Here is a 26262-nt window from a genome sequence, read left to right on the forward strand (position 1 = left end):
CATATTTCCTAGCTACTAAAGTGGACATTTCCCTTGCAAAACATCATACAATTTGCTCCCTTTCCAGAATTCTGTGGGAAATGATAGATTTTGCTCAGCATATATTTAAGGTACATGATTTCTTTGCAATTCATTCAACCCACATGCATTGAATATTTATAGCCAGGCACTGTGCTAGGCATCAGAGGTATAGAGATGAATAAAACCTTGTCTCTGCTGGTGAGGAGTTCCTAGTCTAGAGATGGTGATAGGCATTTATATTCTAGGAAGAGTGTCTAATTGGCCTAGTTTGGGTCATGTGTTTAAATCCTTTGGCCAGGGAAAGGCGAGCTGGCTTGATTGGAAGCCTCACAAAGAACAATAGATTGGAGTAGTTGTCCAAAAGAGAATGGGGTGCCACTACCAGAAGTGGGAATGCAAGCCTGGGCAGACACAAACAACAGATGTCCACTAAACTGGTCAACGTAGTAGTGATGTGTCATGTGGAACTTGTTGAGAAAGTTTTGAAGAGAGTGACTGACAGTTACCAATGAGGATGCTCTAATGTAAGACCAAAACAACTACCACCACCACCAAACCAAAAGTTGTGGGCTCTTCTTGGGCTAACACTACTTAAAATGGGTTTCCTATGGTAAGATAACTGGTTTTAAATCAAGTTAACCTCCTTTCTCTTTAAAGTTGGTATCATTTTCCCCAGGATTGTTGACATAGTGCTTAAGGTTCAGTTGGAAATTTAGTCAAGCTTATTCTTGGAGCCGAGTTAGTAATTGAAAGAGGCTTCTAGTGTTCCTTTGGCTTCTGGGCTAGAAAGTAGCTAGAGCATTATTTTGACAAAAGGGGGTGAAACTATTGTCTACCACAATGACCACATCAGTCTGGAAAAGCTGAAGCCTTTTCGGTGTTGGATCCATACAAAGTCAGTCAGCAGGAAGCTGTCTGGGGCTAAATGATCACTTTGGTGTCAGGTGCAAACTTGTCTTTACACCACTATTTTTCCAAGTGTGGTCCAGGGGCCAACTATATCTCAATAACCAGGGTACATGTGTACTTACTTCCTTAATTATGAAAAGAAGCCTGGTAAATTTATTTTTCTTTGGTTACATTTTTGTAAAGTTTTTTGCTTTTACAACAAAGTATGATATAGATTGAGAAAAGTGCATAAAATATAAATGAACATCTCAATGAGTTATTAAAAAAAAATGTTTCTAACAACACTTAGAACATTTCCAGAAGCCCCTTCATAATCCCTCTGATCACTATCACCTTCCTTTCCCCAAGTATATTCAGTGTCACCAAAGATAAGTTTTGCCAGTTTCTGAAATTTACATAAATGGAATCATACAATATGTATTATTTGCTTCTGTGTTCTTTCACTCATTATATGTGTGAGATTTATCAATATTATAGCACAGAGTTTTCTTCATTTGAGTTGCTGAGTAGTATTGTGCTGTGTGAATATGCCGAAAAAAATTTTTTAAGCTAATATACTTTAGGTCATGGGTCAACAGACTTTTTCTGTAAATGGCCAGAAAGTAAGTATTTTAGGCTTTGTGGGCCATGTGGTTTTTGTTATAAACCAGTTTACTTATTACAAATGCAGTTTCCTCCTAAAGTTGGTGAGCTACTGCCCAAGAGACACCAGTTGGGCACTTCTCCATGGGAGGGATACTCAGCATGGGCTGAGGAGCTACATCTTCTAGTCAGAATTTCACCATTCACTTAACGCGTCCGCTAGGTAGATAAATCTTACTTTTGTTTTATTAAAAATTAAATTTAGAAATAAACATATGCTTATAGAAAAAATAAGCATATAAAGTGAAAAGTACAATTAACTTATTCCCTCTAACCCATTGTTTCCCAATATTTATTTCATTATACTCTCTTAAGGAGTCTTTTTTGACATTTTTCCCCCTAATTGCTTCCCCTTTCCATGAAATTTTAATACCACAGATATAGTATACATCTGTTTATGTACTGTGATCCTTTGGAGGGCTACAAACCTTTGTGATATCTAAGGTTTTTTTTCTCTTTGAGGTGCTGCACCCCATTGATAAGCATGCTCGAACCCCATTTCCATTCCTCAGTTATCTACTGTTAACCTTTTGTTGTATTTCCTTCCAGAAATTGTATATGTATGTACATATATATTTCACTTAATATATATTACAGAATTTATATCCATGCATATAGAGCTAAATGTTTAAAAATTGATTGGCTAGTATTCCTCTGTACGGATCTCTCACAATGTATTGTCCCCTAGATGGGCACTTCTGTGTTTCTGTATTTTTACTATTAAAAATAAATAATGCTTTTGGCAATAGATAAGAGTTGGAGACATCAGATGAACTCATGTTTAGCTTAATACAGATACAGATGGTTTACATACAGAAGTATTTATAGATATGTATGTATGTATTAGATTAGTATACACGCATGTATTTCCTTGCTCTGTCAGCTGAGAGTGTAGGTGTACCAGTAGCAGTGAGCACATCTAACTCCAGAACGTGGCTTCTAATACCATTCTCCAATAAAAGGACCAGTGGTGGATCCTTTGGGAGGTGCTTAGGTCATGAGGATGGAGCCCTCATGAATGGGATGTGTTCTTATAAAAAGAGGCCCACAGAGATCCCTCCTTCCTTCTCCTAACACCATCACATTGGGTATTAGGATTTCAACATATGAATTTGGAAGAGACACAGCATTTAGACCACAGAACAGACCAACCCTGATACAATGTAGGAGGGGACTATAACGGGTGTGAATATCAGGAGGTGGGAATCATTGGGGGCTTTCTTAGAGGCTGACTACCACAGAGTTGGTGGGTGAGCATTAGCCTTTTCCTTGAGTTCCACCTGAATTCTGCAACAGAGAGGCAATTCCCAAAGTTTGCCTTCTTAGAAGCCCTGCACAGCAGTCTGAAGACATGGGAAATCAGACTCAGGTTAACCTTCACGTCCAGTCAATACATTTTTATTAGATACGGAATCAGGGATGCTGCTTTGTATAACCCTGGAAGAACAGGCATCTACATAAATGAGGCCCTTTGAAATGGCCCTGCTTACTGCATTCTCAGTGCGGCATTAAGTGCTGCCAGATTGGGGACAGAGGTTGTCTTAGAGAAAGAAAAAAAAGGAACAGGGCTCCTAGGAGAAAAGGCTGATTCTAGGGCTAGGGTCACTGGGACAGGAAATGTACACATGAGCCTGGAGCATCCTGTAGTACTGGAAACTAAGGAAGTGCTCAGACAAATAAGCCCACAGTGATGGGGATATGTCAAAGAGATACAGTAGCCAACTGAATGAACTTCCAGTGGCCAAAGATGGAACAATTTGAACACCAAAATATTGGATTATAACCCGGAGTATAAAATAAGTATTCATGGGTCCATACTGATATAAATAAATGATTGAAAAAAGAGACAAATATTCCATACATAACAATTCCAAGTAATTTATGTAGATTGTCCCGCTCAAAGAGGTGGAGCATAACACCCTGCTCTTTAAGTATGGGCTGTGCATAGAGATTCCCTTCCAAAGAGGACAGTGTGGAAAGGGGAGAAAGAGAGTAACTTTACAGTGGAGAAACCTGACAGACTTTACTTCCGCTAGGTGATCAAGGTCAACTTCAATAGCAATTTAAGTCATGTTGATGGTGTGCATGTTTGATATGAGGTGATGAAAATGGTGTTTCACCTCTGCAGTTTTCTCCTAAGAACCCATAGCCCCAGTTTAATCATGAGGAAAGCATGAGACACATCCCCATTGAGGGGCAGTCTAAAAAATAACTGACCAGTCCTCCTCGAAAGTGTCAAAGTCATCAAAAACAAGGAATGTCTGAGAAACTGTCACAGCCAAGAGGTGTCTAAGGAGGCATGACAACTAAATGCAGTGTGGTACCTGGATGGGATCCTGGAACAGAAATAGAAGATTAGGTAAAAACTAAGGAAATATGAATAAAGTATGGACTTTAGTTCATAATAATGTGTCAATATTGGTCTATTAATTGTAATAAATGTACCATACTAATGTAAGATGTTGATTATAGGAGAAACTTGTGTAGGGTATATGGGAACTCTCTGTACTATCTTTGCAATTTTGCTGTAAATCTAAAGTTCATAAAATTAAAGTTTATTAAAAATAATGTTTCTTAAATCCTTGTACGCATATATCAGTAAGTGCAGCTGTAGGAAAAAAAATCTCAAAAGTGGAATTGTTGGATCCAAAAAGTGAGTGTATTTTAAACTTTGTTGTGCTGTAGATTTTATCCTATAAAGCTGTTACACAGGCAGGCTTTGCTTTAAAATGTAGAAGGAACATGAGTTTTGTTTTTCTCTGTTTACCATGCTGGCTAAGCATTTTAAACATTAAAACATGAGTTCTGAAATTTCTGTATGCTACAATGAACAGTAGTATATTAGGATCCTTTTAGTTACTTAATTTTATCTCAAATCCTCTGTCACACAAATCAGGGTATGATTCTATTTTATATATATATATATTTATTTGTTTTAAATGAGACTCTTTGGGAGCAGTTTTAGGTTTACAGAAAAATTGAGCTGAAAGTACAGAGAATTCCCACATTGCCCCTCCTCATTTCCCCTATTATCATCTTGTATTAGTGTGGTATATTTTGTAGAATTGATGAGCCAGTATTGATACATTACTACTGAAGTCCATAGTTGACGTTAGGGTTCATTCTTTATCTTGTACATTCTGTGGGTTTTGACAAATGCATGACCTGTACCTACCACTATGTTTTCGTGCAGAATAATTTCACTGCTCCAAAAATTCCCTCTGCTCTACCTGTTCACCACTCTCTCCTTACCCCATCGCAACCACTGATCTTTGGACTGGCTCCATAGTTTTGCTTTTTCCAGAAAATGTCATATAGTTGGAATTGTATAGTATGTAGACTTTTTTAACTGGTTTCTTTCACTTAGCAATATGCATTTAAGGTTCCTCCAAGTCTTTTTTTGTAGCTTGATAGCTCATTTATTTCTTTTTGTCACTGAATAATACTCCATTGTATGGATGTACCACAGTTTATCCTTTTACCTGTTGATGAATATCATGGTTGCTTCCAAGTTTTGGCAATTATGAAGAAAGCTGCTATAAACATTCATGTGGCGGTAAGGTATTGGGGAAGGGAAGTGTTGTATAGTCCTGTGATAAGGTCTCAGTCTTTTAGCGAGCCTGTGCCCCTGAGCTATGACTTTCATAAGCGCTTCTCAGTTTTTTTTTTTTTCCTTTTAGGTGAGACAGGAAAGCTAGGGGGCGCTGGAGTTAGGTATATGCCTTCCCCCATGTGGAAGGCTAGAGGGGGCTGAAGTTCGGTATTATCTCCCCCCAAGTCTGTTAGGCTCTGGTAAAATAATTTCTCCTAAGGACAGGCCTTGTTAAGACGAACAGAATGCTCGTATTTCCCAGTGGCTGCTTTCCCCCTTCCCCACCAGAAGCAGTAGGGAAATTTTTTCTGATTCACTGGGAGGACCTAGCAGCACTCCTGGAGGTAAAGCTCACCAGCATGTGGGGGCCTTCCTAAGACTGGCCCACCCCCTGGAGTTTTTAACTCTCAGACTTATTAAAACTGAGCCTCCGGCAATTTGTCAGTCACAGTTTAGGTTTTCCTATCTTCGTACTAGTTGGTGAGGAGGTTCTGCACCTTGGCTTCTGCTCTAATAACTTGTGATCCTCTGTATCTACCTGAGTATCTCCCCAATTTTTGGAGTAGCAATTTGCCCTGTGACCTCAATTCTCCGATGAATCTAAGAAGAGTTGTTGATTCTTGGTTTGTTCAGCTTTTTGGTTGTTGTGAGGACAGGAGTGTCAATTTACAAGCTCCTTACATGCCAGACCAGAAACCAGACTTATATATGTATTTTAACATTACTCAGTTTCCTTTCTTTCTGTTGGTTAATTTGAAGCCATTAATATAGTGTGTTGAGAGTACTTTTTAGGCATCATTAATTTGTTAACATTGAACTATATGTTCTACCAAGTAATGAGTGAATTTCATGTTTGCCATAATTTCTTTTTGGATGTGAAATCTGTTGCCTTTGTTTTTTGACCAGACTTTCCAGTGTGTTTTCCCTGGTGTTTCTAATGCTTTAATGAACAAATGAGGTATAAATGACTTCTCTTTCTTCTCTGGCTTTACGAGCAGGACTCATTGGGATGTGTGCAGAAGGGAATAATGTCCTAATTGAACATTATATGTTATGACTCATGTCCTCATTTCCTGTTAGTAAGAAGTATTTCAAAGCTCCATGAGTCTCAAAGATGCATACTCAATGGATGAGAATCTCCATTAAAGAGCTCATGAGCTAGTGTGTTTTTTTTGGTTATATTTGATGACTATTTAAATCTTCATTTTTATTAAGTATCCTGTTATATGATGTAAGAGACCCTTTCAATATGGGAAGAAGAGTATGTGCACTTTCATAATTTGTTCATGTGGGGACCTGGATCCATTCTCCCTTCTTCCTTAACACACATTTATCAAGTCAGGCATTGTGATAGATGTTGGCATCTGCATACATAAAGATAAAGTCCTCACCCTAGAGGATTATTTGTGGTCTAGTGCTTTAGCACACTGCACACAGTACTGCTCAGTAGTTTTTTACATGAATGACTTTGGGAATCAGACTCGTTCTGCCTCCACTATTTCTTACTGTGGGATTTGACTTCTCTATGCATTTGTGTCTTCGTTTGTTAAATGAAGATGTTAATGTTTGGCTTAATTGCTCTACATCACAGATTTATATGAACCAGCCATTCACTCAACATAAGCATTGGCTCTGTGCTTGATATTCTGCTGGGTCTAAGGTATCTAGCAATGAATTGAGTGGGAGAAAAGACAAGAAAACAGACCTATGCTCAAATAATTTATAATGTTATATGTAGATGCTCTAATAGAGATGTATGACCAGTGTACTCTGGTAGTGTATTAGAAACATAAGTGCTGATTTTTGCCTGAAGTATGGGGGAGGGTTTCTTAGAGGAAATGACAGTTGAATTGCATTGAAAAGGAGGGGCTAGGGAAGATGGGAAGGGGAAGACCTTGTAGGCAGAAGAAAAAATATTTGTAAAGGCACCTGGGTATGAAAGGTCTTAGATGGTTCAGGGAAGCTTGGGACTTTGGGTGTGATGGAGTGAGTTGTGGTCTCTGAGGCTGAACGGTGGGGAGAGAGTGGAGTCTCAGATTGTAAAGCTAACGTCTTTGGGGGCTTTTAAACAAAAGAGTGAGATAGCCAGGTTGCTTTGTTACTATGCTAACTACTTTATAAAGAATGAACTTGGGATAGAGGGAGACTAGAGGCTAGATGAGAGGGTTTTGCCATTATTGAGGGTCAGAATTAGGGCAGAGATACTAGCTGTAGAGTAAGGGCAGGTTGGAGAAATGTTTTAAGAGATCTGAGCAGTTTCATGTTCCTTTGGAGGTGGGAGAAAGTGAGGAATCAAGGAGGATCCTGAGGTTCTAGCTTGAGGACCAGGTAGATGATGACGTGAATGAAAGGAGGTCCTGCATACAGGAAGTGGGAGGTTTGGATGAAAGGGAGGTGATGAGCTCACTTTCTGACGTGTTGAGCCTGAAGTGTTTTTAGGGTATTTGGATAGATGTCCAGAACAGTACTGTCCAGTAGAACTTTCTGCTGTGATGGAAATGTTTTGTGTCTACTGTCCACTCTGGTAGCCACTAACCACTTGTAGCTATTGAGCACTTGAAATGTGGCTAGTGCAATTGAAGAACTGAATTTTAAATTTTATTTAATCTTAATTAATTTAAATGTAAATAGCCACATGTGGCTAGTGGCTACCATATTTGACAGTACAGGTCTAGAAAGTATTGGTTGGAAGTACTGATCTGGAGCTCATGCTAGAGATAGGGTGACTAACGTACCTGGGGCTGAGAGGTTTCCAGGGACACTGGACTCTTCAGTGCTAAAACTGGGAAAGTCCCAGGCAAACTGACTGTTGTTCAACCTAGCCAAGGTGTTTTGGCCTGTAGTTATCAACTTTTGTTGTCCTGTTTCTGAAACAACCAACCCTTCTCAGTCGCTTCCTGGTCTGGCTATGTCATGATTTGCAGTTTGGAAAGAAAACTCCTTCTTTTGGCATTAGGGAGTTAGAAATAGAAAACCAGCATGATTCTTGAAACACATGCTCTCTGCCTGATACTCTCCTTGTTTTCTCCACATCTTCCTTTTTCTTCCATTCTATGCTCTTATGTAGTGATTCCCCACTTTGGCTGCACATTTGAATCACCTGGGGTGCTGACGTCTGAAAAAAACATATATATGGATGCCCAAGCTCCACCCTAGACTAGTTAAATCGGCGTCTTGGGTTGGGGGTCAGGGGGTGGGGAATAGTGGAGGGGGGCGGGGCCGGTGTTAAAAGCTCCCCAGGTGATTCTAATCTGCAGCCAGGATCGAAAACTGCAGCTCTCAGACATGCTTCCACTTCTTTGGTGCCTTGTTTTTTACTAGAATAACTACAGTTGGTTTTTATCCCCCTTTCTCCTCCCTTTATTTGTTGGAGGATAGTAATACCTAGGGTTTTAGAGGTTTTCTGCTCTGCCATCTTTCAGGTCATGTGTGACAAAAATAAGCTGGAGACTGAGGGCATTAGGGAGCATCTTGTCTCTTGTCCTGCACATGAGACTTGATGTACTTTGCTGTATCAGTAATAACCATGGCTGACATGTATTGAACACTTAATATGCCTAAGGACTCTTACGTCTTACAGGTTAACTCACTCAGTCTTAATAACAGCACTATGAGAGATGTGTAATTGTTATTCCTGTTTTCCAGATGAGGAATCTGAGACTCTGATTAGCCAATTTGCCCAGGGTCCCCTGGCTAGTAAGTGCTCAGGCTGGGATTAGGCTGCACTTTTTAATTACTGTGCTGTATGACTTTATAGTACAGTGAAATATACTACACTTGTAAACCCAAGAGATGAAGTCCTCCCCAAACTGTGGGTATCTTTCATATGGCAGAGAATTGGTCAGATTCATCTTTTCTTTTGCATTGGTTAATTCAAGATTTGGAGGATCTCTCTCATCAAATCACTTGAGCTGTGCAACTCACTTAAAAAAAATTTCAAATTGTGTGAGCCAGTTCTGAAACAGTAAGAAGGCCTGTGTGACCCTTTAGCATTGCCAAAAAAGAAGCAGCTGAATAATATTGGTCATTTCAGTTTTTGCCAGTTCTCTTGAGGATAGGGTTACGTATGTCTTCACTATGATATATAGGTATATATGTGTGTGTGTGTGTGTAAATATTATTAGGGCAGTGAGCTTGGTTTTTTAAATTCAAAGAAATAAAAATAGGAGTAAATATTTTTTTCCTTTTATGCCCTATCCCTCAAGGGTCCCCTTGCTGCTAACAGGCGCTTGAATTCTTCCCGTACTTTCCTTCTCCTTTCCCTGTACCTGCTTTGTTATTATTTTTTAAGTTGCACTTAGTCACAAGATAGCATATTTTCTGTGGTTTCCATTAACGTATGATAGGTGAAGGATTCTCAATTAATGCTTTTCATTAAGACCCATTAATGGGGAGTCTACAGTGTTTCATCTGGATTCCCTTCGCAATATAATGGAAGAATAGTATTGGTGTTTTAAAAAAGCCTTCAAAGCCGTTATATGATGTTTTAAATAGAAAAAAATTTTCCTAACGTCAATATGAGATCATGGTTTTACAAGCCTCTGTTATTTGTTTTATACATCTGTAAAAGTCGGTCATCTAGAATAGAGTGGTAAATCAATTTTGATTTTTCAGCTTCACCTACAGATATTTTTAAATGTCAGGTAAACCAAAAGTCTCTTGATAAAATATATATTTATTTTTTGAAACAATATTAGCTATCGTAATAAGATTTGGGACATGGCCATAGACTACCAATGGTGTTAAAAATGCATATTTTTAGAAGCTCTTAGTTCTTCTTTCTCTCTGTTAAAGAAGGAGGGGAGCGGGGCCCGCCCGGTGGCACAGCAGTTAAGTGCGCACGTTCTGCTTCAGGCAGCCTGGAGTTCGCGGGTTTGGATCCCGGGTGCGGACATGGCACTGCTTGACAAGCCATGCTGTGGTAGGCATCCCACATATAAAGTAGAGGAAGATGGGCACGGATGTTAGCTCAGGGCCAGTCTTCCTCAGCAAAAGGAGGAGGATTGGCAGCAGATGTTAGCTCAGGGCTGATCTTCCTCAAAAAAAGAAAAACAGGAGGAGAAGAGGTATTTTATTGATTTTTCAGAACTAAGGACAATTTAGTTTATACTCATTGGTTGGGGTTTGTGTGGTGAAGGCTGATGAGTGGCTGGTGTGCAGAGCGCTTCATTCTGTGGTCAGTCAAATCTTTTCTGTTGAAAACGTCATTATTTTTAGAAGGGCTATGTCTTTACATGTATACTTTCAGCTGTTTTATGGGCTACTTTTCAAGGATTTTGGGGGGGTATGACTTCAATAAAATTGTCCATTCATTCTTATTTAGATAGTCATGGAGTGCTAATAAAACTTCTGGGCACTGGTGGTGTAATCCCATAAATATTTGTTCATTTGAATTGGATTTTAACGTTTCCGTCCTCCCATCACGGTAGCTGTTCTGAGTCCTTTGGATCACTATTGGAGGAAACAAAGCATGTACTTTACCGTGTGAGTTGTCTGTTTTTGGGGTGTTCTTTACTCCGGTGGTTAGAATCATATACTTCTAGGATTAATAACCAGATTATCTGGGATGTTCTTGAAGCCACTGGTTTCAGATTTTTTATTTCCATCTTCAGGTTATTCATAGAAATAGGAAGCTTTGTTGGTCTTTTTTTTTTTTTTTTTAAGAAAAACTGAGCTTTTCATAGATAAATTTAAAATTTTTTTTAAAAAGTCAAAGTATAAAAATCCAATCTGATGATTCCCTAGCTGTCTGCTGCCAGTGAAGGTGCTGGTCTGGGAGTGGGCAGCAGTTCTGCCAGGCCTACCTTACACATTTTGCTCCATCATTAATCCTAGATCATTCTCTTTCTTTCCATGATGCACTCTAAACATTGTATTCTCAGCTGTAAGGATATCTAAAAATGGTGCTTTGGCATTTGAATGAATGATGAATGTGGGGGTTCAGGTTATCGTATTTTTCTGGCAATAGAGGGTTTTAAGTAGAAAACCACTGTTTTTCCACATAGTTGGAAATATTTCTGAACAATTCACATATTTTTCCACCTTAGTGAAATGAATCTGGCTGGTATCTGGTCATGGTTTGGTGATTGATGTCTTGCAGTACCTGAAAATAGTTGTTCTTAGCTGAATGGTCAAAGCATAAACTTTTTGTTCTGTGGATAAAGCAGTTGTGTGACATAAGAATTGAATGTGCAAGCTTACTTTATTTCCTGGAGGCTGATTTAAAAAATAAACCTTTGATAACAGCATCACAGACTAATTGTGCTGGAAGGAACTTCAGGGAACACCCACCTATTTCCTTTCACAGCACCAAGTGCTGGGCATCAAGAGCAGTGACTTGTCGTAGGTCTCTTGTGGCTCATAGGTCTTACTGATGATGGAGGGAGAAGTGAATTTCAGCTTGGTGGGCCCACATCTACTATGGCCTCTTTTTCTTCCTTACTCTTAAAAGCAGAGGCCCCTCTTCTGTGGCCTCTTCTTCACCCCACCCCCAACCTAATAAATAGACAGTACGGGCTAGTTGGCTTCCCAGGTTTTCCTGCAGTAAACTTTTGATAATGTTATAATGTTGCTTTCCTTTTTTTCTTCTAGCAATAGGCGAATATGAAGACCTTAGAGCAGAGAACCAGAAAACAAAGGAGAAGGTTTGTACTTTATCCTTTTTTTCCTTTCTTACATATGTAAAAGCCTGGACGGCATGGCGCATTGTTCTGCCACCAATTTCAGTTAAATGCGAGTGAGAGTTTTTTTTTTTTTCTATTCTCCTGCCTGTGTGGTTCAAGCTAATATCAACTCCAGGCTCCAGATGGTAAAGAATAGCAGGCATGCCACAGTGGGCGCTGCTCTGGGAGATTAACTACACAGCTAAATGTGCAGCAAGGCACCAGGCCAAGCACCACAAGCCCCTGAGAACTGTAGTTTTTCCCTAAGAACTGTCAGATTTGGGATTCTAGTGATGGAATTGAAGCCCTGAGACATTTACCTTTGGGGCTTAGACATATGAGATTCTGGGGAGAACTCTTTGGAATTAGTCATTGGTGCTTAGCCCAAATGGCTCCGGAAACCTTTTGTATGTTTGCTTCCTCTAAGTGTATGAATAGTATTCTGGAAGTGAAAAACCTACAACGTGAAGATGGGGAAACCTGGTTAATATTTTCAGCGGCTCTGGCAGTTTTATCTTTAAACTGTTAAATAATTAAATTCTGCTTTCCTTTACAAACTACTTACCTTCTTGTCTCAAAAATGTCCACTTAAGATTTGTGAATGTTTGTTAATACATATTTTTTCCTTGTATATATGGGGAGGGGACAAATGGAAGGAAAGGCTAAGTTAAAAAAGGTAGAGGGACTGAATAGAAAATGAAAAGTAAGAGAGAGCAGAACTGTCCATTATTATTTTCAGATATAAACAAAATTTACTTCTAGAAATTACTTTGATAGACCAAATATTTCAAAACATAACGTCCATGGTGGCAAATTAATAACAGGTCTTTGTGGTTCTTAAAGAAGGTGATCATCATTGCTGTATGAAACCTCATCTTTAAAATTTCAGAGTAAGATGCAATGAATATTGGCATTGCGCTAAATATTTGTAAAACCTATGACATATTTGGGTGTATTTTTTGGGCTCTTAAGAGTCATATTTAACTTTTTCACTCATATTAATTTGTTACCTATATAGCTGTAGTATAGTGGGCGATATTAATGGTAAGTACTCTAGTTCAAAGCATATTATAATGGATTTTTAGATAATTATTTTTCAACCAGTATTAAGGCTCCTTTGCTTATTTATAAATAAATCCTTGGTGTTTGGTGAATCTTAAGTTTCTTCTCTTCTTTTAATCAGGCGATTCAGGGAACGGTAGGTGTGGGTGATGAAAATATCCATGACAGAAGGTGGTTGGCGCGTGCGTCTCTAATATGCTGAGAAGGTCACAGAAAATAGTTTAACAATATTTCTAATTCTAACACCGTAACCACCAAAAATCACAGATGTCCTGAGGATTCCAGCAGGTGGGGAGTTGGTGCTTCAATCCTGAGTCCCTAATGCCCCATAATTTGAAAGTGAACCAAACTAATGGGTGATGCTTAGGCCAGATAGCTTAAACCTTTCCCTAAGATACCCAGCCATCTTCCAGCTCTAGGAGAAATCCAAGAAGTTGTCAGTCGATTGAGTCTTTTCCATAGATGTTCCTGGCCCAAGAGGGGAAGAGCAAAACAAGTTGGAGGAGTTGATTCAGGAGCACTCTTTGACTTAACCTAGAAGATATGAGGAGGGAAAGCAAACAAGTGTCTTCATGCTGTAGAGAAGGAAGGATATAAAAGAAGGTGAATAAACATCAGAGGAAGAAGAGCAATTTTTTTTCTCTTTTCTTCTCCTTCTTTAATCCTTGTTTGTTTGTAGACCTAGCATTGCCCTAAAAATAGTAGATGTTCTATAAACGTTGATTATTGGTGGTGACGATGGTTGCTTAACTGAGAGCCCCTTTCTGCAGTGAGTTTTTAAGTGAAGCATCTGTTAAAGTGGAATTATAGGTAAAATGCATTTGATAAAAGAAGGATTATAAATTACCTCAGCCCATTAACTGTTTACATGTTTCTCTGCAGAGTATGGCCTAATACTTTTGCAACATCTGGATGCATTATTGACCTGCTTCTATGCTAGTTCTTTAAAAATAACTATTAGCAGAAATGGGAAGAAAAGAAATGAAAGCAATGTGGAATGCTATGTGGTTGGGTAAAACAAAACAGAGTGGTTTTAAGTTCCCTGCACTTTGTTTATCTTCTGTTAAAAGACTATCAGTCTTATTGCTGCAGATTTTTTCCCCAAAAAGGAGGGCTGTATTACAAAGGAGGGAAGCATATAATAAAAGCCTTTTATACAGCACAGAATGAGTAAAAGCAGCTTTAGTTGCGGAGGTGGTCAATGGAGAACACCGTTTTCTCTGGTAAAGCACTTACTTGTGCTTGTCTGGGTGAGGTTTGTGCAGCCCACATCTGAAAATGTACATGGCCATCCTTATCTCATGGCCCCAAGCCAGAGTTCAGTTAACTCAGTCAAGCATAGGAATCTAAAGTAAGCCTCCTTTTGCTATAGTTAATTTGATGCGGGGAAATTTTGCACAAGTGGAAGGGACCGAAAAATACCATTTCAAGTTATTTCTTCCTTCCACAGGTCCATATTACGTCTATCTTTGTTGCCAGGTCATGAAACTTATCAGTGGGAGGAGACGGTGGGTATGATTCCTTCGGGTAAGATCTTTTTAAGCCCCGTTTGGAATCTGAGACAAGTCGTAGGACATGAATCTCTGCAGAGCAGGCAGTTTCTTAAGAGGCTGTGTTTATTAAGAAGCTACTGTGGGTCATGCACGTTCGCTTACCTCCCTCGTGTGATGCTCCAAACAGCCCCATCTCAGCTCCATTGCACAGAGAACAGGACCTCAGGGCTTAACAGAGTCTAGATGCAAACATGAGTCTTCTGACCACAAATGTTCTTTTTGAAGCAGGTAAACTTACGGTAACCAATTGAGTCTTTTTCCACAGAGGTCTTGGTTTTATTCTTAATTCTTTATTGTTAGCTCATGAATTTTCCACAGCAAATTATCAGACTCAATACTTTTCTGAATCATTTGCCTTCACCATCTATTGGTTTCTTTAAAAACTAAAAGTTAAATATCAATCTGACATCAATCTTATGTCAGAAAAATTCGTATGTGTGTGTGTGGGTGTGTGTGTGCATGCGTGCATATAGATTCTAACATAATGTATTCAAAGGATAAGAGTAGATTTGGGAGGGTGGGCCAATGTTTTAATAATCTTTTCCTTTGAAGTTCTCCCTTTCAAGGAAAAATGTAATGTTAATCATTTTGTGTTTTTTATGAATGTCTTTGGGGATGGAATCAGAATCTGAGTTTATATGGGAAGCTTTTTTGAAGGGAAAACTTTTTATTGAATGCCTTCTAAGTACCTCTCTGGGGCTTAAAGAAAAATATATGAAGGCCACATTCTTGAGTAAAACCACTCTAATGAGGGACACAGGCAAGTTGACAAATAACTGATAAATTGTGCTGTTATAAGTGAATGCCTAGAGTTTTGGGGCGGGATGGGAAAAGGACAAAAGATAAGTTTCCTACTCAATTCTATGTGACAAACTCTTATTAGCCCTTAATGCTTGGCTTAAGTGTCACTTAATTTTTTCAAAGTCTTCTCTCACCAGCAGAATTAATTGTTTGCTTCTTTATAATAAAGCATCTGTATTTTTTTATGTACTTATTACATTTTATCAACCCAAATTCATTGTTATCAAAATATTATATGGAGTACAAATAAGTTACATGGGTTTTATTAAAATGTAAAACCTTCCGTTTTGTTTTTTTTCAACATCAAGGTAAGTGGGGATTATGGAGAGGGTGTTACTTTCCGTTATTTTTTGCTTAGTTTCTGAATGGCATTATCAATAGTGTGTTAAAAAGTAAGAAAGCCTACCACGAAGTCAACAACCCTCACAAATCTCTTTTTGGGGATATGGAAAAATAGAGGCCTATATATTTTAGAATCAACCAAATAAAATATTTTACTTTGCTTTGAAGCAATCACCATATTCAGACGTTAGTCATGCTTCTACAATTGAAGGGCATTCTCTTCTGACTCATTCAGGATCTTTGTCATAATTGTTTGGAGGTTTTTCCTATATGGGGGGGCAAAGCCTCACTGAGCTTTTAATGGAATAGCTTTCACATTTCTCAGGGTGGCGGGGGTGTGTGGAGTGCACATCAAAAGAAGGAAATCTGTATCATAGAAGAATGTCTGCCTTTAAACAGTATTTATGTTTAATATTATGTCCTGAGGTTGAGTTTTGAAATGAGTGAATGTTTAAGTGGCTGATTAGAAGTCGTTTGGGTGAGCTACTGTAACAGCACATCAGGCGGTTCTGTCAGCTTGCCAGGAACAATGAATGAAAAGGGAATGAGACAGACACTTTCTAAGACTTATGTTTCAAGAAGCAAGATATATGACACTGTTTGCATCTTGGCTCAGTTGTCTATTGTTAAAATTTCTTCCTCTTGTGTAAATTTCAGAGGTGAAGGTCCCAAAGTATTTTATTAAAAAAAAAAAATCAGTAAAGAAGCCACTTTAAACAGCAAGATATGCATCCATTATGCTAACTGTTCATGCATAATACATCCACATACATGCAGTTTCTTTAGAACAGAGTGGCAAGTGGTTGTGCCAGAGAAAAAGTAATTACTTAGCAGTTTGAAAGTGAAAATGAGTCTCTTATTAACAGCAATCTATCCAGAAACAAAGAGCAAGATCTCTGTTCCGATGACGTGTGTTTCCATCCGAAACACAATCCCTAAAATTTGGAGAATGCTGTAAGACAGCTTGAGGGGGCAGCTACTACTTACTGCCTGTGAAAATTGGAGGGAAAGAACTTTGAATTGGAAGAACACCACCAAGAGAGGAAAGTGAAAGGAATTCCATTCTAGTGAGAATGGTTTAATTTATCATGTTCTTTAAGGATAAGCCCAGGCGAGTTCTAGCCGAACTTACATAGGTGGAACAATAGAATTGTCGATTATTAAAAATGATTTGATGGTCCTCTAACTGTGTCACCAAAGATTCTAAAACAGGTAAATATGCACATTTCTGATGCTATGCATGTTTAAATGTTTAAATATTGTAATTGGACATAAAAGGAATGAACTTCAAGAAAAATAAGTAACAATGGTGTGGGGTTGAGACCTCTTCAGACTTAGTGTTATAGCCTCTGCTATATGTTTGCTTCTGTACCGCAGTATTTCTCTCATTATAGCAAGAGTTCTTATAAATTGCTTGTCTCATGTTTGCTCTTTCTTGGTAGATCATAAGTTTTGTGAGAGCACATGGTCTGTTATGTTCCCCACTGTGTTCCTCCCAGTGCTTAATGCACTGCCTGGCACGTGTTGGTGCTGTATGAATAATTTATTCAATGCTCAGAGGAAGGAGATAAAGGCATTCTGTGATTACAGTGGATACCTGCTTAGAAGTCTAGTTCAGTCCACTGTAAGGTACTTGTCTATGTATAGATTGTCTGCTCTCTCGATGTTGTGTGTGTGCAGGGTGTGTACACACTTCTTGGGCCCCAAACTGGGCTTTCTGTAACTGGCAACCCTCCATTGCATTTGTGGACCATGGAGATAAAAATGAATGTTGGTGTTAGTGGAAATTAGACACAATTTAGAATATTGGGGTTTTTCTTGTATAAAATATACACATAAGAAAATCTAAAGATGCCTTGGTGTCTATATTAGTTATCTGTACGTCTGCTGAGCTCTGTTAAGCAGACATTTTAGTATAAGCAATAGTTGGATGATATATGAGGGAAAAGAACGGAGCTGCTCAATTTGGTGGGGAGTGGGGGGAATGCCACTTCACGCTGGAAAGACTTCCCTCTGCAGATCAGTTGCCAATGCTTTGAAATGCTGGTTTAGTTTCAGACGCCAGGTATCTGCCTGGATGAAGCTCAAGGAAGAGATCTGGAAAATAGCCAGGGCTTCTAATATTAAGAGCTTTCAAAACCAGCAAGGCCAACCTCTGGTCAATTCACCACTTCATAAAGAGCCAAAATAGAGACTCCAGAATAGGTATAATGTTATCCGGCTTGCTTAAACCAGCACTCGTGCTGCTGGGTTCTACCCCAGCCTTGAGCTACAGAGAATTGTTGGGCATCATAATTAGGTGATGTAGGCCCAAGAACATCTGTTGCTATTGCTAAATCTTCATGGGCAATTCTCACACAAAAAGAAGCAGTTTCTACAAATGGTGCAGCTGCATGAGCAAGGTCGAGGAAGGGGTAGGATGGGTGAGGGGCTTCTGTGGGACTTAAAGATGTGACGCTCTTCTGAGAATGCCTAGAATCCTTGCTGACTTCTCTCTGTTAGTAGAATGAGAGAAAGGTTACGAGCTATTTTTCTGGGTTCTAAAATGATGAAGTAAATGGATGTTTGGATTTCTGCTTGGTAAACGGGTACGTCCCCATATTTTGCTCAGCTCTGGTTTGGAATCAGTAGCTGCATTTGCAGCATGTGTAGAGCCCCTCCCCCAACTCACACCGCTTTCAGTATCCATAGCAGATGGTAAATTCTGTGGCTGCCAGTTCTATCATAATGTGGTTGCAGAAAATAGAAAGCAAAGCAACACGAAGACCCCTGATAGAACACAGCTGGGGTTGGGAGACAGCTTCTGAATCTGCTGGTAATGACTGTAGGGTTGGGGTAAAAGTATATAGCTGGACTATAAAAATTGGTTACTTGCATGTTGGAATTAGACTGTGATGTTGAGACATGTTATTAACTGAAGCCTGTCTACCTGGGCTTTATGAGCAGAGAGCATGGCATAAAGCCTTACTTTTGGGGGACTGGTATAAGCCTACCTAAAATTGTCATGTGTTGCCAATGACCCGTACATGGTAGCTGCATTGGTGGTTTGTGTGTGATATCAGTTCGCGGCCTTTTTCTGATTTGAGTGGATGGAGATAGAGTACCATCCTGTTTAATGCTCTTGTCATGCAAAGTTTCAGTGAAAACTCTGGCTGTTTGATTTAAGCGAGAATTAAATTAACCTCCAGTCCCTGCAGGTGGAGCTTTGAGAGGTCTATAGAAGAATCCATTTAATCAGGCATTTAATCAGGAGCAACACTCCAAAGCACCAACTCTTAGATAAAGACGGGTTTTCACAGGGCATCTTCTATCTTCAGAAATGCCAGATTAATAAACATGAGATTAATTTGAAAGTAAAAAACCAGATCTATTTCATTTAGCAATCTTAACTTGAGTTTGCTTAGTTAGAAATTGTGTTTCTTTTTGTGCTTTAGACTGTACTGTGCCTTGTTGGAAGTGAGGTGGACAGACTATTGTAACAAATATGCACTACACAGAATTAACTGTTGTTTTTTTGAAATTTAAAAATAAAAGGATGCTACAGATAAAATTGAAGGTCCCCAGTGTTGCCCAACCCTAGTCGCCTTCCCCTCCCTATCTTCTAAGAGACAACTGCTGTCAAATTTTGTATATATCCTTCTATTTCATGTTTTTATACTTTTATATATACCGTATGTATTGTGAAATACACAATATAAATATATAAAGTGTTTTGTGTGCTTAAAGTATCATTTGATACATATTCTGTAACTCATTTTACTCAACATTATGGTTTTTGAGGTTTACCGATGTTGACTCATAACTTTAGTTCATTCATTTTCTCTGCTCTGGAGAGTATTGTATGATTTGACGGAGTATTTTATAATACTCTGTAGAGTGTTATACCATGATTTATTGTCAGTATAAATGTTGAGCATGTTTGTATAGATTGTCTTGTATATATTACTAAGATTCTATTAATAGAATCTAGAAGTAAAATTGCTGAATCACAGGGTATCTGCATGGCCAATTTTGATAGTTTATTTCCAAAGTAGTTAGGCCACTTGACGCTTCCACAGCAGCATGTGAGAGTTTCCAGCTCCTGGTGTCAGACTTTTTCAGTTTTTGCCCATCTATTAGATGAGAATATCTCACTTTTAGTTTGGATTTTCCAAATTATCAGTGGAATAATAATGTTTTAGCCACTGATATTTGAAATTAAGCATCTCCAAAGGCATGAAATACCAATATATTTATCTAGCATACTGGGACTCAAATATAACTTAAAGTTGTGCTTTGTTCATATGGTCCTCTTATTATTACATTATACTATTCCCACAAAATTAAAATTTTAATCATCACTCTAATAGATGAAGTGACTTTTTAAACTTTTAGACTTTTTTGGTGAAAATCTTTCTAAAATGTCTTATACTTACCTGTTTTGTGAAATTCAGGGTAAATTGAATTCAGTCCTCATAATGAACATTAGGTTTTTAAAAAATTCATTAATGGTGCTGGCCTGGTGGCGCAGTGGTTAAGTTCGCACGTTTCGCTTCAGCAGCCTGGGGTTTGCCAGTTCAGATCCCTGGTGCAGACCTAGCACTGCTTGTCAAGCCATGCTGTGGCAGGCATCCCACATATAAAGTAGAGGAAGGTGGGCATGGATGTTAGCTCAGGACCAGTCTTCCTTAACAAAAAAGAGGAGGATTGGCGGCATCTGTTAGCTCAGGGCTAATCTTCCTCAAGAAAAAAGAAAAATTTGTTAATACCTTCAGGGCCTGTTAATATAATAGATACTTGTTTCTATACTAGATGCCTTAAAAGGTCCTCATGCTTTAATAGTTATTTTTGCCTTTTGTGGTCTCACATCCTAAAAGTCTTTTCAGTGAGTCCTCCTACCTTTTAAAATTAAAAATCAGTTTATGTCCATGATACATGCTGATTGTGGAATATTTTACCTTATATCCTTTTAATATGCTACCTTCTCCTATTCTCACTTCTAGGGACATGGGATGATCTTTTTCTGGAGTGAGAGAGTGCATGGGGCCTGTGGCAGCAGGCTGTCTTCATCTCATGGTCACTTCCAGTTGTGCACCAGTGTTCTGGATAGTTGAAACTACCTGGTTTTCAGGGTATCTGACTTTCGAATGAGTGGGGTGTTCACTGTATTAGCAAAATACCTACTTAAAAAGAGGCACACATATTCTCTTAAAGAATGAATGCGTTTTAACTCAAGGATGTTAAATTGGTCCGTTACTGAGGAGCTAATGAGCAGTAAAGGTGACTCATTATCTTAGAGGGTCCGAGAAAATTGGCTGGATACAAATGGTACAAATACCTTGTGATCGTTAATGCTTTTTTAAGGTTTAAAATTTTTGTTTTCTTTTCGTAAAATTGCTGTTGTCTATTAGTTTGCTCTTTCTTGCCTTTCTAAACTTAAAGTTTATGATACAAATTTAACGTTTCCTTTTTCTGTCATTTCAGTGTGACAAAATTAGGCAAGAACGAGATGAAGCTGTTAAAAAACTGGAGGAATTTCAGAAAAGTATGTAAGCATTTCAGTGGAATTATTATAAGACACATAATTGTTTTGAGATTGTGTGAGTAGACATGTACCCTATGTTTAGCTGCTGATACATTGGGCATCCAATCCAGAGAGCAAGAATTATCTTCCCATTTGCCCCAAAAATGCCCTGGCATTACTGCGATTTTTAAAGAAATGAAATGAGCATTACTGTTTTATGAGTATGTTATTATAAAAGATAGTTTTTACTTGTTATAAAGAATTTTACTATGCAGAACAGTTAAAGGAGAACAAAAATTACTTGTTATCTTGACTCTTTGAGAAAAGCCAAAGTTAGTATTTTATAATCTTTCCTTCCTGGTCTTCTATCTGTGCAATGTATGTATCTACAGAAAAGTACAGTCAGACTTTGCATTCAATCTTATGGCCTGCTTTTTTCAGTAAACAGTATATTATGGTTACCTTTGCATGTCTGTAGAGATCTATATCAGTTTTAATTGTCTGTAGTATTCTGTTATATGATAGTACCACAATTTATTTAAACATTTCCAGTGATAGGTGAATTGTTTCTGGTTTTTGGTTGTTGTAAATAATGCCACGGCAAGTAATCTTATACATGTATCTTTATAGTGGTCTTCTTAGTTCCTTAGGTTAATTCATAGAAAAGGAATTCTAAGTTCACAGAATTTACCCATTTTTAAGAGTTTGAATGTTTAAAATAGCCCTCTCACCAAAGAAAGTTATATTCCCACAAAGCTGTAATACTCTTCTTCTGAATTTTTGCTATGTTATTTTTTTATTTGATGTAAATCTGTTATTACTTCATCCCCTTAGAGAGGTAATGTCTGATCATCTGGAAGGATGAGATGGAAATATGTCATGGGAAAAGGGCCAGACCTTAGCAGGGAAAGTGACTCTCCCCCTTGGAAGCAGAGCCTTTCTCCATGTCCTGCAGATGCTTTATCAGCCAGGCTGTTTGATTATATCATAAAGTGGTGACTTGGTAACTACACAACAAAACATGTTATTCTCATTGAAGATAAAACAGCCATAAAAATGCAGCATTGTAGTTAAATTTCAATAGTTAGTTTCTTTTCAGCATCTAGCTGTAACAAAGAAAATCTAAAGGGAGTATTGTTGATATTATGTATTTTTGGAGGCCAAAATGCTATGATAGAAATATCTCTTATTTGTGAATGTATGAATTGCATTTGTGTAGGACTTTTCTCCTCCTCTAATGCAGGATTAATAGAATGTTCTTACACTTGTGCTGACACCAGGTCACATCTGAAAGAGTTATACCATTGGCATTGTTACCAATTAATGTGCTTGAATTAATTATTGATAATGGATTGCATGCTGTGTGCAGTGGAATTAGTTCAAGTTTTTATGGTTGGACTTAGCATTAAGTGTTTTAGTCCAGGTAGGTAGTAGGTATTTTGCCTCTTGCGTTATGCAAAAATGGAAGCAAGTTCTCCCCAAATTTACCCATCTTTAGAGCAAAATTTAAACTCTGCTTTCATTTACCATTTCTCTTTTCTCTTTTTTTGTCTCTTCCTCTAAATACCTTTGATAGTTTTAAAAATTTACATTTTTCCTTATGAGCAACTCAAAGCGTGAAAGAATCGGTTGAAATGTTAGTACAACAATCTTTATTGTTGTATTCATTTAATTTTTTCTTTACTAAGTCTGCTTAATTAATTTAAAGTTTGGATGGCAGGAAAACAAAGTGCTAACTTGACTCAGTCTCAAAGGAACAGAAAATGGGGACTAAGAAAACTTAAAGTATTTGTTAAAAAATTGTATCTGAGATAAATGGTTCACAACTTTTGAACAGAGGGTGGAATTTAAGATTTGGAAGGGAATGAGGCAGTATCTTATCACCAGTGAAAAGCACCACTTGATGTGAATCCATGTAGCCCTGAGCAATTTCTACATTAGTAAAATGGGGAAAAATGATCCCGCCTTCTTGCCTGTTTGAGGATTTAATGAAATAATCCATGTCAAAGGTGCTGAATTCGGTGCCAGGCATTATAGTAAGTGCTCAATAAATGTTAGTTGCTGCCACCACCATCCCATTTACTACACTATCCAGTGCTTGCCTGCTGTTCAGTATTAAAAGTTCTTATCATTTACCTTCAGTGAATTAGTTTCCAGGCACCAGTCTCTGCGTTTGGACAGCTCTAAGGGAAAGTTTCTTTTGGTGCTCAATTGAAATCTGCCTCCCTGTAATGTTTCCCTACTGGGCCTAGTTCTCAAAGTGTAGGAAGAGCAGCTGACCGAGGCTCAGGACAAGCGTTGTTAGGCCAGAGGGCTCCACTCTCCCTAGCTTAGCATGCTTTTCCTGGATGGTTTTTGTCCATATTTCCATGCCATTCTTGGCCCTCTGCCAGCTCCTCTGAGCCTTTTTCCTAGTTTCTACACAAAGAACACCAGTGCATAGCAAAGCCACGTTCCCTAGAAAGGCAGAATCCTCTGAAAGTAGAAGTAAAGAAAGTCTTTTCATGTCCTTCAGGCCACACCGTTAGATCCTTTGCTCTGGTTTAGGGCACTCCTATTTTCCTGCATACCTGCCAGCTTTCGTGGCTGTTTTCTTACTACTTGAAAACCTTTCTAAGTAATCTGATGTTGCAGAAGAACTTATGGTGTGTTCATCACGAGACATCCTGCATCTAAATATAGCTGAGAGTTGGCTGCATGGAGAGGAGTTTTGCTCAGGAAGCAACATCGTTTGTGGTGTCACCTTTAGATATGATGAATTAGAAAGGAACATAGAAAATTGGAGTCCCCTAGAAATAGATTTGGCTGGGCTTTACCAGTTAGAACTCTGTAATTTGGCATATGTTACTTAACTTCTCTAGGACTCAGTGTTCTCAAATATAAATTTGCTGTAATAATACCTACCCCCTAGGATAATTGTGAGGATTTATGCAAGAACACATGGAAAAGGTTTAGCACAAGCCTGGACACATAGTTAGCTCAATAAATGGTGATGGTGGTTGTTTCCTAGCAATTTTGTACTACAGAGAGCATCCTTGTAAAAGGGTGTTCACAGATGAACTTAGATCTGATCTGTTTTTCCAGTCAGGCAAGCAGACACAAACATGAGTACCTACTTTGTACATAGCATTGTGCTAGGTAAAAGAGAGTCAGACATTAATAAAACAAAATCCCTGTTCTAATGCTCACAGTTAGTAGAAGACAAAAACAAGTGGAAAAATCCCCAGTTACCCTACAGGTGATGTATTCTATGATGGCAAATATGTAAGAGCATTTTGGGCTCATAGAAGAGGAGAGACAAACTTTGCTAATTCAACTAGACTGATAGAAGCAATGATTGATGTACTTTTAGGTTATACTTCTGAGTTCTCAGAGTCACTAAAAAAACTTTTATTTTGCATAATTTCAAGCTTATATAAAAAGGAGAAAATGGTATAATGAACCCTCATGTACTCATCATACAACTTCAACAACTGTCAATTCATGGCCAATCTTCTTTCATCTCTACATCCATACACCTACTCTCACTGACCTCAGATTATTTTGAAACTATTTCCCGTCATCATATCATTTTATTTGTAAATATTTCAGTATGTGTTTCTAAAATACTAGGATTCTTTTTTTATGTTTAACGTAACTGCAGTAACAGGGTCACTTTATTTAAAGTTCACTTTTTTCTTTTTTAAACCTTCATGTCATCCAAATTATAGATGTTTGAGGTGTAATGGTCACAGATTGTGGATATTATGAGACAAACTCCAATTCAGGACCTTAAGGCAAATTGTTAAATGAACAGCTAAAAGTTTTAAAAACATTTATCCTTTGAAAGGTACAAATAAATTTATTAAAAAAATTGCTATTTAATGTCATGTGACCTGACTTTTGGTTTAGGAAATGGGGTTTTATCTTTTTAAAGATATAAATGCCCTTTGAAATATCTTCTTCCCTTTTGAACCTAAGAAGTTGGTAAGTAGGTTTCTATCCTACCAATTTACCATTGGGATAACTTTTTAAACTAAAAATTAAAGCACAATTTTAAATTTCTACTGTTCCCTCTTAGAGGAAGGAATAACAGCCCTACCTGGTGGAGTATACCGTATCAGAATTGGAGAAAATGTGGGCTAGTGCTCCCTAGCTAAGCTAATTTATCAAGTTAAATCACAGGGCAGCTTTTTACAAAATGTTTAGAAAATAAGTGTTTCTTTCTGTTTTTTTTTCTTTTTGCTAGGCCTAAACCTTACTACTGTGGAATGATTTTTCTTACTCTTCCATGAGCAAGAATGTTATTGAATAAAAAGTCAAATTCCTGTGAAAAATGCAGAGTGTTTATGTTTTTGTTATGATTGTGGAAATACCAGATTGTGGCAGAAGATGTCAAGTAGTTAAGGCTAAAAATTCAAAGTAATATTTGATGTTGTAAAAATTATATAGGTTTCTTTTCTCTTTCCTTCACATTTTTGAAGAACCTACCTTGTAAACATAGTGATAAAATGCAAGGAATATTAGGATTTTAAGGAAATAATAGAGCCTATTATTTAAACTACAATATAAAAGGCAATTATATTGATGAAGAGCTACACAGGCTTTGTGTGTGTGAATAAACTTGGCCTGTGTTCAGCTTCTATTTGTTCTTCTGGCATAAACACATATTGTGTGTGATTCCAGTTTAATGGGGACCCGTTTGTATGCCAAGCAGCTGCATTTTAGGACCTATTGCGTGATTTCATAGCTCTCTGAAAATTGGTTCTATTCAGAACAAGAGATAGAAGAGGAGAAGGGGGGGGGTGTGGGGGGGGAGAGCTTCAACACACAATCATTTCTTTTCAATTGGAGCCAGAAAGGTTGATGACAACATGACCATTGTGTTATAATGATAAGACCACTAAGGCATCTGTACCTCTCATCAAGGCTCTCACACAACAGCAGATACAATTTAATTCACTGCTCTGTCAGCAGTGCTGATACCATTATGCCGTCTGTCTCCACAGTTATAATCACTGTCCTCTGAGAAATGCAGTTGAAATGATCTTGAGCAGTCAAAGAAACTCTCAATTAAGGCTGCCACTTCCAATGTGTCAGATTGTGTCTTCTGCACTTGGTACAATTTTCACTTCCAATCCTGTTTATTTACAATGTCTACCAGTAATTACGCTTAACGTGTCATTTAGTGAGGGG

At 38.1% G+C, this 26262-nt stretch overlaps 1 protein-coding gene across 7 annotated transcripts in view; it reads left to right on the top strand.

Annotated features, from left to right (window-relative positions):
• SHTN1 (shootin 1) overlaps positions 1–26262 on the top strand; it is a 98277-nt gene that overhangs the window by 5950 nt on the left and 66065 nt on the right. For 5 of the 7 annotated variants that reach the window (XR_011532660.1, XR_011532680.1, XR_011532677.1 and 2 more), the window contains exons 2-3: positions 11756–11808; positions 21048–21108. Coding sequence is in view for 3 of the 7 variants with exons in the window: in XM_008514524.2 (XP_008512746.1) it covers positions 11756–11808; positions 21048–21108 (114 nt within the window). In the remaining 4 variants the exon portion in view is untranslated. Of the gene's footprint in view, positions 1–11755; positions 11809–14338; positions 14397–21047; positions 21109–26262 lie in introns of all 7 variants that reach the window. The other 2 variants (XR_011532663.1, XM_070592884.1) reach the window with 1 other exon arrangement.

This window comes from Equus przewalskii, chromosome 1 (assembly GCF_037783145.1).
Source record: "Equus przewalskii isolate Varuska chromosome 1, EquPr2, whole genome shotgun sequence".
NCBI lineage: Eukaryota > Metazoa > Chordata > Mammalia > Perissodactyla > Equidae > Equus > Equus przewalskii.